Genomic DNA, 12344 nt, shown 5'->3' on the forward strand with positions numbered 1-12344 from the left:
CCAGCATTCTCATTCACTAGCACCCTTGCTTGATACTTAGAATCACAGACTCATAGAGCTGGAAGGGACCACCAGGGTCATCTAGTCCAACCCATTGCTTGCTGCCTTACAAGGAATTGCTGCTAGGTGGCCCTTCAAACAAACAGCTGAAGCCAAAGTTAGTATTGCTTCAAGTGTTTCCAGAAATCTTACTTCTCTAACGTGTGTGTCAGGTAGGTTCACCAAATGGAGCAAACCTACCTGCCTTTGTATTTTCACCCATTTGTGCATAAGAATGAAAACCACTATACTTTTTAAAGAAAGCTCTTGCTATTAGTACACATATAAGGCTTCTTGTTTGTTTCAGTTAGAGAATTATAGACCAGTTAGCGTTACTTCAGCATTAAGGAAAAATATTTATAAACACCAAGAGGAAAAAGGCCAGGGCCACATTAATTCAGGATCAGAGGAGTGCTCCTCTAGATATTCTGTGCAAGTTCTACATTCTCAAAGGCCTCTGCCGGATTTTATTGATCTTTCCACAGCTGGTTGCTTTAGAGCAGCAAGATTTAGAAAAAGAAATACTAGTTTCAAAATACTGCAATGAGACAGCTTTATGCATGCTCACAAAGGCAATTTTTTTTTTAAAAAAACTGCTCCACTCAAGAACATTTCAAGTAATTAGTATAATTACAGACCATTTGGCCAAGGCTATTAGTCTGTTTATCAACGTGTTGATGAAGTAGTGTGTAAGGAGAAGTATAGTGCTGGGCCAATAAGCGAACTCCATACACACAAACTGATTTCCCCCCTGCAAAATACAGACGCCTCATGTTCTTGTGGAGAACTGCCTACCTAAATAATTATATTCCACCAAGTTCTGGGATCAGCCCATAAATTAGGACTCCATTTGGTGAACCTACCTGACACAGCTGAGTGGGGAGTTGAACCTGGGTCCCCCAGCTTGCTGGGAGTTAAGGGAAGATGACTGGGGAAGGCACTGGCAAACCACCCCGTAAACAAAGTCTGCCTAGTAAACGTCAGGATGTGACGTCACCCCATGGGTCAGGAATGACCCGGTGCTTGCACAGGGGACTACCTTTACCTTGTTACCTCCTACATCTAGGGTTGCCAGGTCCCTCTGACACCAATGGGAGGTTTTTGGGGTGGAACCTGAGGAGGGTGGGGTTTGGGGAGGGGAGGGACTTCAATGCCATAGAGCCCAATGGCCAAAGCGGACATTTTCTCCAGGGGAACTGATCTCTATCAGCTGGAGATCAGTTGTAATAGTAGGTGATCTCCAGCTAGTACCTGGAGGTTGGCAACCCTAGCTATATCCTAGGTCAGGATGACACTCTAACCACTCTTGCAAAATATATGCAATATGTACTTTCTTATCAGACCTATCCATATTTGCCACTTTAACATGAAGTGCTTCATTTGTATAAAATTGTACTAGCTGGAACATATATGGAAATTAGCTTTCTATAAGCAAAATTACAAATATACCCAATACTTGAGACACAGAGCTGCAAACCTATGCAGCAGGCCATTAGCAGAAGGCACCATCATTCCAGATGAGGAGATCTGAATTCAGAAGCTGGCTTCTGAACAAGTATAACTTGCTGCATCGGGCAACATGGGCATCAATCGTTTATGATTTTGGATTTGCACCTCCACCCACATTCTGGCATATCTAGTCATTAGGGTTGCCAACCTCCAGGTACTGAGAAAGCACACCTGTGCTGTTACTGGGAAGTAAAGAAAAATAATCAGCACACAGCTCCAAGTAAATATAAAGTCAATGACTCTACAAGATCTATTTATCATGACAACAATCACTGTATTAATTTATAAACATTCTTCTTACAAAAAATAGTGCAATGTAACAATACCAATGTTATTCTAGAATTGGTATGAACCTTGGTAAAGGACGTTTGAATCCAAATACTAGCCATTGATTATTGGCTGAAGAAGCTATTTTTAGTGAAAACGCAAAGTTTATTCCGGAACGGGCGTTTCCATCTACCTCCATCCTGGCTCCGGGTTCTCCCGGACCCCCAGCGGGGCCACCGGGAATTCTCCCGTCCACGCCTCACTGCATCACTGAGCAGCTGTGATTGCGTGGCTTACATGAATCCTTTGGAATTTTATTGTCAGTTTGCCAGCAGCCACGTGCACCTTTTTCCTTGCACGCTTACCGCTCTGTCGGCTCTCGCTGGTTCTCTCCGCTTGGCTCCTGCAGCAGCTGACGCGCGACTTTTGTAAATTTCCTTGAACATTATCTTATCTTCATAGCCACGCATATTTTATAGGATTACCGCGTTGTCAGTGCAGTATATTGCCAGTTCTATCTGTATTTTTGTGAATTCACTTTGAGTTGGGGCATAAAGAGTTTCATTGTCCCATTCTGATGAAAGTAATGTATTTATGCATCTTACCATTGGTATTGTTACAATGCACTATTTTTTGTAAGAAGAATGTTTATAAATTAATACAGTGATTGTTGTCATGATAAATAGATCTTGTAGAGTCATTGACTTTATATTACTTGGAGCTGTCTGCTGATTATTTTTCTTAACCTCCAGGTACTAGCTAGCAATCTCCTGCTATTACAACTGATCTCCAGCCGACCGAGATCAGTTCACCTGGAGAAAATGGCCGCTTTGGCAATTGGACTCTATGGCATTGAAGTCCCTCCCCTCCCCAAACCCCGCCCTCCTCAGGCTCTGCCCCAGAAACCTCCCGCTGGTGGTGAAGAGGGACTTGGCAACCCTACTAGTAATGCATAAATCCCCTTTACGTTAAATACCAACTACTGGGGCTGAATTGGAGTACCGGTCTAGTCAGCTCCAAATCAACACAGCAACCCAATTCACTTAACAAAACCAGTCCCCCTGCCCCCCCCCGGAATCAATAATATGAATTAGGCAGTTAATCTATTTCTATTTTGAGTACAAATAGCAATGTTTTCAGGACAACCATGAAGAACATTGGAGGAGTCATAATGTTCTAAGAAAATGCAACCACAGACCAAAACCTTAATTAAATCTTACATATATCAACAGTGGGTAAAGCACATTTTGTTCCTAAAATCATCTATCAGTGGTATATTAGATTCATACTATTCAAACTTACTTTTCTGATGTCATCTAAAGTGCTGATCTCTGGAGAGAGGCCACCATGCACACACAGGAACTGTTGGTTCATCAGAGCAGCCAAGGGAAGGCAGTCAAAGGCATCCATGCAGGCATCATACACACGTTCTGAATACTTTATTTTACCTTTTGGATATTAAGATGGTATCAGAAAAGGAGACTGAAAAGAGGAAGAGCGACCATCTAAGAACCCTAACTTGGCTCCAGTCTGCACAGGCCTCTAGCTTGCGGGCTGCACAAGTGACTGGGCACAAGAGTTATACTGGACTTTCACTTGCCTCCCAATGCATCTAGACCCTGAACACATGCAGGACAAAGACAGAAACACATTTACACTACTGTAGGGGTGTATATTCAGATATTCTTGAACCAAAATAAGGCCTGAAATAGCCTTTTTAATTTTGGGTTCTGAACCAAAACACTCAAAACTTTGAGAAAAAGGACCCCCCGCACACACACACACATATTTCAGGGTTTTTTTTAGTTCAGGGAGTCAGCAGGAGGTGAAGCCGCATGGGTGGAGGAAGAGGAAAAGAATATATACCCCAGCAGGGATGTGGCACCAATGATGCCATGGCCCTTTAAACACTCTTTAAACGTTAAAGTTCCTGGACCTCTAAAGGGCCTGGCCTCTAAAGGGCCTGGCCTGGCCACCAAGTCTATCACCCACTGATTCCAGTGAGCGATTGATCAGACCTGCAGACACTAGGTCTACACCCACTGGAATTAAACATGATAGACCTGGTATCTAGACTTGGAGACCAGGTCAACCCCCTCCCTCATTTGCAGTGGACACATCCTATAGTAAACCTGGACTCTGAGTCCGTACACCAGATCTAGTGCTGTTGATTCCAGGGACCTCCAGGAGGCCAGGTCTACCACCCACTGATTCTCTCTCTTCCGTTCCTCCCATGCAGCTCCTGCTGCCTATGGGGGGCAGGGGGAGGGAGAGAGGGTGTCGTGTGCACAGTAAAAAACACTTTTTAATTTTTTTTAAGGGAATGGTTTTTGGGGTGCCAATATTCCTGAACCCCCAAAATGTCCCTGAAATAGATTTCCAGAATACTATCAACACTCATGAAATTTCAGGATACCAAAAATCATGCCCCCACCAGAGTTTTGAAACAAAACTAAATTGAAATTTTTTGAAGTGCTATTGCTCATGCTTGACCCTATGTCAGCTATTCAGCTCCTTAATATATAAACGGAGGTATGTACCTATAACCCTCTTGAGTAGATAATTTGTGGCCTTCCATCTGAGGCTACCCTTCACGGATGGCAGGCAGACAGAGCCCGATACCAGCGTAGATGTCGCTATCCCTGTACACGACAGATACGCAGACACTGCCCCATTCTATTTCCCCCACCTCATCCTTGTCGTTTTGCAAAAACATCAAGCATAATTCACTAAAGCAGTCATTTGTTGCTCTATTATTCAAAGTTACTGAGTCATATGGACCTTCACAATGATCTTTGTTCTGCAACCAAATCTTATGTGGTAGTAAAAACTAAGTTTTGTAAGGCTAATTAAACTTTAAAGCTGCTTATTTAAAAAGCACATTGTCTACTAATCTTTTTGTGATGACTACAAAGATACTCTTTAAGAAAAATCTCTGTCATTTCATTTAGACTGTCAGAATAGAATCCTTCACAAGGTCAGAATAGAATCCTTCACATCTTCCTAATCATTTGAAGAAACATCATTATGAAATGAATGAGCTGAATCTGAAATGTTAGTATTTGGAACTCAGGAAGTTATCAGTTGTTCAAACCCATTAAAATTATTTTCACCCATTTGTTTGATTTAAGGAAATGCGTACAATATAGGTATACACTCACTTTTTTCCTGATTAATGATGACCAAACCTCCTTCAGCTGCTCCATAGAAGTCAATGGAACAGTCTCCCAAATTCAGCATTTGTCCGTATCCAATTGTCTGCTTCCTACTCTGAGGTGTGTTATGCTCTCATGCCTTCCCATGAGTCCTTGTACATGTACATTCTTTTCCACTTTCATGAGCCTCTTGTCTCCCGCCCTCAAACTTCCAAGAAAATATGCCTTTGCACCACAGAATTCTTACAGGGATGGAATTGCTATCCTTTTTGCCATATGATTGATCAGTCCATTGAAACCTCCAGAAGGACAAGAAACAAAGGCAGTTTCGACACAATTATATGCCCCAGGTTCAATGCTGCTGGAGAGTGGGGTTTTTTTCTTGATTCTCCACAGCATTGTAGTGCATTTATGCCCCTCTTGGAGTTTCTTCAGCCTTTCTCCAATCTGTCCAAAACCTGCTTTCGTGAGAACTTTTGGGAGAGATCATAGCGAAGTCTGGAATAGATGACCATGTAAGTGGAAAAGTTCAGGTTTTCCTGGTCTCGCCTATATGGCAGCCATTTTCCCTACTCCTGTCCCCATGGTGGTCATTTCCTTCCCTTGCCACAATAGGAGGGGGTTTCAAATCCATAACTGAATATTGTTCTATTGTTAAAAGATTATAACAATTTTTGTATTAGGTTTTCTGAACTCCCAACTCTCATTAAAAAAAAAAAAGCTCTAGTATCTTTTGTTGCAGAGATAAGGGGAAATGCATATCTCCACAACAGAAGGCATATCTCCACAACGCTTTTTAAAATAGAAAGCTGGGAATTCACAGAACCTGTTACATAGATAGTTACAATGTTATAACTATATAATGATATTGAGTTGTCAATTTTAAAACAAACCTGAAAAAGCCCTAGTGGTGCCGGGAAGGGATGGCTGCTGCCAGGGAGTGGGGTAAGGGAAACTGGCCATGTTGAAGCCCCATTGCCAATGGGAACCACACCAGCAACAGGGAAATCAAACCTGTTCCTGTGTGGAAACCACCAATCACAGATGAGCAGAACTTCATGCTGTGGCACTGAATTCAGAACTCTAAGTTACCCATCGAGATCTATCTCCATGGAAAACAAAAGTAGTAAATTTTGATGCATACTTACATTCTTGTTTAAATGTGAAATACTCTGTTAAATGTCTACATTCATGATTCCCACGAAGTAAAAACAGTGTTTTTGGATAAAGAATTTTCAAGGCCCACAAGTACAGCACACACTGTAAAAAAAAGAAAAAAGAGAAAACAAAGTTGATCAAGGATGAAGAGTCCATTCTTTTACAAAGGCACTAAATATGAAATCAATGACTCACCTACATTTCCATATATTTTAATGAGATTTGTTTTCTACTATTTGCACAAAACTCAATTCAATTACCAATTATTTCAATTTTAGTATATTTACAATTAACTTGTTTGTACTACTAAGTGGAGAGTACTACTGCACTGCATAAAAATCAAAAGTTGATCTATTAAAAACGGCCTTGGACTGTTCAGGGGTTCCTCTGTAAGCAAGGTGGATGCACCTGAGAAGCACAAGCAGCTGCTAATGGAAGGCAGGAGTTTTATGTATATCTTCATTCCATAGCTTGGCAGTGGAGCACAGGCTCCATATGCAGGCTCATCCCCAGACATCTTTAGTTAGAATGGTTCTCTGGCGGAAGAGCTGGAAGAGACCTTCTGCACAAAACAATAACGGCTGAGATGGAACAATATTCTGATTCAGCTTGAAACAGTGTTATTAACTGGTCCAAAAAGCAGAATGCAGGAAGCTACATGACTCTTGTCCTTCATGCTTGTTTTGACTAGGTGCACTTGTGCCCAGTATGGCTGCATTTTTTCACGTTGCCCCCCCCCCAATTAGCTCCAAGACACTTCTGAACCAGATGAATGATCCCACTGTCCCACCTGCCTATACAGGCCTAGCATTAGAATCTGCGATGCTTTGAGAATTTCACCCTTTGATTTATTATAGTGTCATTGGTAAGGATCAATTTCTTTCCCTATCCCTCACTTCTAAGACTTCAGTCCAGTTCTTTAGTTCATGTGAGTGTGTGGAGAGGAGAAGTGGTACATCATATTGTTCACATAAAGCTTGCAAAATTAAATGCAGCTTAAGCGAGAAAGAAAGAAAGAAAGAAAGAAAGAAAGAAAGAAAGAAAGAAAGAAAGAAAGAAAGAAAGAAAGAAAGAAAGAAAGAGTACCCTTGAACAGGAGGAAAGAGGAAAAATTCAATTTTTGAAGTTGTTCCTTTTAGCAGCCCTACAGCTACTCTTCTTGCTAAGTCATCTCTTCTCGACATACTTAAAAAATGAGGACAAAAGCTTTCCAGAGGCTTTATTTCATATAAGATACTTATTAATAAAAGGTTGCCTATTAACTACAATACTATTTCTTGTGCTTTGAAAAACTCAAAACAAGGACCGGACATCTCCATAAGTCACGAAATATCCAGAAATGCCTATCTAGAAAAGATTTTAAAATATCAAAATGCTAGCAATGGAAGAGTTAGTTCTGTGAAACAACAAAGTACCAGGTTAACTGCATTTAAAACAAAAGCAAATTTATTAATAAAAATCACACACATCCTGTCCAAACTGTAGAAAAGAGTAAGAGCCCAGTGGCACCTTAAAAATCTGAGGAAGTGAGCTGTGGCTCATGAAAGCTCATACCCCCTGCCAGAAATGTTGTTAGTCTTTAAGGTGCTACTGGACACTTGCTCTTTTCCACAGCTAGTGTCAGACTAACACAGCTATCCATTGTGATCCTGTCAAAACAGACCGATGAAGGGTCAAAGGAAAGGTGGTAAATTCAGTCCTCTTCCCATGAATCTTACATATCCTTAACAATGGTAAATATTGATAAGCTTTTTAATTCTTCAACCATTTAGAAATCACCTCATTCAGCAGTTTTCTCCCTTCAGAACCATGTAGTCATGGCTGCCTCTTGGAGACAAGGTGGATCCCTCCTCCCTGTTGTGCTCAGGGGTTTTATAAACTCCCTTCAGATGCCCCTTGCAGACTCTTTTCCTGTCCTCCTGAGATCTACAGCTTCAGGTGTCACTATGGATAAGGTGTGATGTGTTGCTTTTTGTTCTTCTCTGGCCAGGACCACTACATTTCTATAGCACTGGAAGGCTCTATGCTTGGGAAGTGATTCTTCCCTTCTCTTTTCCCCTTGCAAGAAAGAAAAAGGTACTTTACAATCCTGAGCCTGTACACAGTGCAGTCCCTCTTTATCATCCCTTTGGGCCGTGAACTTTGGGATAACTTTGGGGTGTAATGCATTTCACCACAAGATGCAGAAGGAAACAGTTTGAAGAATCCAAAAAGGTGCCTTTATTACAAAGCAATTTATTGTCACTCCATGCAAACTGGATCGCATTTCCCCACCCCAATGATTCTTTCTCTCATTTCTATGGGTTAGTGTAAACTTGTCACCACATAGTGAGTCACAGGCTCCCTACCACTGAAATCTGCTACTGTCATTCCTCTATTTAGGAGACCTCATTTTTCAGCAAACAAACTCATTGACATGTGAAAAGCTTCAATGTGTCCTTATTAAAATGTAGAAATAGAATTGCTATTTGCAAGCCGGGAGAATGTTATCTCTTGCTCACATCTGCTTGAGGCACAGTAAGTCGATAACATGCATTTACTAAAACTTCAGGATCTTTGGTGAAGTACAAAGGACACAGGGCTGTTGCCAAAAATCACTCTGTAATGTACAGCTCGACTTACTGCATATCATGTCATATGAACATGTCTTCTGCAGGGTCTGGCCATTGGTGCATTCTACGCGGTCTCAGGCAAAGGTATTCAGAATCTTCTTTCCCAATACCTATTTCCTGAGGTCCTTTAACTGGCAATACTCAGGATCAAACCTGGGACCTTTCACACACAAATCAAGTGCTTCACCAATGAGCCACAGCCTCTGCAGGGAGTATTTCCCTGACCCAATGTGGATGGAAAATTCACACCATAATGATGTCAGGATAAAGAGAAGGCACTGCATGCTATTTATCATCTATATATCTAATAGTGACATGCAGCACCCATCTGCAGATATCTAAATCTGTGGATTGGGGCCACACAGACAGTAAACAGATTTTCTTGCAAACTAGGGGGACTCCCCAGGTTTGCAGAAAAATCTTTTAAAAATACACTGGGGGGTTTACATCCCCCCCCCCAAATAAGAAGTGTTGTCTGCACATGAACAGACTACATACATATCTTTTTTCTGCACAGCTGGAAGTAGTTGATGCCAGAATCTTGGCTGCAGTGGACACTGGGAGTCACTCTGGGCTTGGAGCGGCTCCCAGAAACTACTGCCACTGTTGCCAGGCTCAGAGGTGGGTGACGGTGATGGGTTTGGTGATGGGAGGGATATGGGATCCCCCAAGAGTCTCACAGCTCCCCTCCCCCACTTGTGTATTCTAATAGCGAAGTTGGCCAGATCTGAGGATACTTAAATCTGGAGATTGGACTCATGAACGGGAAAGACAGATCTTTCTACAAACCTGAAAAAAACCCCAAGTTTTCAGAGAGAAAAAATCTGAACTCTTAACAAAAAAAATACAAGAGGGGTTAAAAAACTTGAAAATGATCAAAGGAACACCTGTAGCATTAAGAACTGGATGCCCTCAGTGGCTGTTGCTAGGCAACCACAGCATTCTAGGCTTGGTTTCTGTCAGTAAAAGGCAGGGGGAGTAGGAAGGGCCCTTTCCAGGGCTGTTTTGGCTTTTGAGGAAGGACACATCAGAGCCAGGCCTGGTAGCAACCACTGGGTGACATGATACCACCAGATTTGCATGACCCACCTAGGCCAAGCTGCTTGCTACTGTTTAATAGTAGCCACCTTATGAAAGCCACTGTGGTATAGGAGTTAGAGCTTCAGAGTAGGGTCTGAGAAACAAAGGTTCAAATCACCAGTCTTCCATGGAAGCTCACTTGGTGATGCTGGACCAGTCACATACGTTCCACCTAACCAACCTCACAGGGTTGTTGTGTGGATAAAAAGGAGGAGAGGAGAATGATGTAAGATGCTTTTGTCCTCACTGTGGAGCAAGGTGGGGTATAAATGAAGTAAATACACAAATAATATAGTTGAAGATGGGAGGCAGTTAAAATGAAGGCAGGTGAATGCCTGAAAAAGAGGAAATGGGACAGGGAAAGGGGAGAGAATATAGGGGTTCCCTGGAAGATGGAAAGAGAAAATAGTGCGAAGAAGGTGATACAGGGAAAGGTGTCCTCCCTGAAGTACTTGTGGGTTCCCTACTATGCAAGTAGGCCTGGCCATAGTTTTCCTCAGCAGACGTTGCTATGATGAGGGAGGAGGGAAAGCTGAAGGCAGAGGGATCGAGAAAGGTAGGTTGGCTGCTGGGTGGGAAGGAGAAAAGGAAGCAGGAAAAGGGTCTATGGGGGGTTTAAGCGAAGGGACAGAGGAAATAGTGGGGGAGGGGAAAATGAGATGCCCCTCCATAAATCTTTGCTGGTTCCCACTTGTAAAGTATAATTCTGCCCTTTGCTTTGTTCAAAATTACTTTTCTCTGATGTTTTCATTCTCTCTTGTTCCTATTCACTGTGCTTCTCATTAATACACTGAATCATTTCCTCCACATTCTTCAGTGGGTGTTTTCATTTCTTTATGCTTAAAACCTACAACAACTGGACTCTCATCAGGCTGGCTTTGTTACTGTTGTTTTTGCCACTGACTAATTGAATGACCTCAAGCAAAAATTTCTCCTTTTTTTGTATCTCAGTTTATTTATGTGACAAATTACAATTGCAATATTGATCTGCCGAATAATGGACACTGTGAGGCCTAATGAAAGTGCGTTGAGTCCTTTCAATTAAAGGCTTATACAAAATTCAAAATATCTTTTATGAGGAAGTCCTCACAAATATTTTGTCATCAGACATGACCTTAACAACTACACCATTATTGAAATGCAACTATTGAGACACATGACACAGCTAGCCAGCATCGAGATAAACATTTTTATACCATCAAACCACAATTGATGGCACTAAGACCTAATTTAATCCCTGGTTCCCAGTCCGGCAGTGAGACAGATGTCCTCCCTTCTCCACATCTACTAGCAGATGCTGTTTGGGAAATGGCCAGCACTAGCAGTACATACAAGAGAAGAGGACTGCTCCTGAGCCATTTCAGGTACTGCCGAGCAAAGAGAGACACTGAAAAGGACAGTACCATTTGCAAACAGCAGAAAAACATACACAACAACCATTGCTCAGGATGAGTCACAAGGTTCCCACTGCAGAGTCTTTGATCGGACTGTGAAGAGCTCCAGAAGGATCTCTACATACTGGAAGAATGGGCATTAAAATGACAAATGAGATTCAATGTGAGCAGGTGTAGCATATTGGGGCAAAAAATCCCAACTTCACATATACACTGATGGGATCTGTGCTGGCAGCGACAGACCAAGAAAGGGATCTTGGGGTGGTAGTGGATAGCTCGATGAAGATGTCAACCCAGTGTGCGGCTGCTGTAAAAAAGGCAAATTCCATGCTGGCCATAATTAGACGAGGAATAGAGAATAAAACTGCTGATATCATACTGCCCTTGTACAAATCTATGGTGAGACCACACTTGGAATACTGTGTACAGTTCTGGTCACCACACCTAAAATAGGATATTACAGAGCTTGAGAAGGTGCAGAAAAGAGCAACCAAAATGATGAGGGGACTAGAGCAACTGTCCTATGGGGAGCGGTTAGGGTGCTTAGGGCTGTTTAGCTTGGAAAGAAGGCGGCTAAGGGGAGACATGATAGAGGTCTATAAAATTATGCATGGTATGGAGAGAGTGGACAGGAGAAGTTTTTCTCCCTCTCCCATAATACTAGAACACGAGGTCATCTGTTGAAGCTGGAGGGTGAGAGATTCAAAACAGATAAAAGGAAGTACTTTTTCACACAACACATAATTAAATTGTGGAACTCCCTGCCCCAGGATGTGGTGATGGCTGCCAACTTGGAAGGCTTTAAGAGGGGAGTGGACATATTCATGGAGGAAAGGGGTATTCATGGCTATTAGTTAAAATGGATGTTAGTCATGATGCAAACCTATTCTCTCCAGGATCAGAGGATCATGCCTATTATATTAGGTGCTGTGGAAAACAGGCAGGATGGTGCTGCTGCAGTCACTTGTTTGGGGGCTTCCTAGAGGCCCCTGGTTGGCCACTGTGTGAACAGACTGCTGGACTTGATGGGCCTTGGTCTGATCCAGCAGGGCCTTTCTTATGTTGTTATCAGTGAGGAAGCAGGATTACTCCTGCACTACCTAGCAGTAGTGTCTGTTTGACACCCAATT

The 12344-nt window shown here is 42.3% G+C and overlaps 1 protein-coding gene across 4 annotated transcripts in view; it reads right to left on the reverse strand.

Moving 5' to 3' along the window:
- Positions 1–12344, reverse strand: part of PPP3CA (protein phosphatase 3 catalytic subunit alpha) — a 269945-nt gene that overhangs the window by 68750 nt on the left and 188851 nt on the right. For all 4 annotated transcript variants that reach the window (XM_056855980.1, XM_056855978.1, XM_056855979.1 and 1 more), the window contains exons 4-5: positions 6119–6230; positions 3118–3263 (exon numbers count right to left, since the gene is read on the reverse strand). In XM_056855980.1, coding sequence (XP_056711958.1) covers positions 3118–3263; positions 6119–6230 — 258 coding nt within the window. The remainder of the gene's footprint in view (positions 1–3117; positions 3264–6118; positions 6231–12344) is intronic.

This window comes from Euleptes europaea, chromosome 9 (assembly GCF_029931775.1).
Source record: "Euleptes europaea isolate rEulEur1 chromosome 9, rEulEur1.hap1, whole genome shotgun sequence".
NCBI lineage: Eukaryota > Metazoa > Chordata > Lepidosauria > Squamata > Sphaerodactylidae > Euleptes > Euleptes europaea.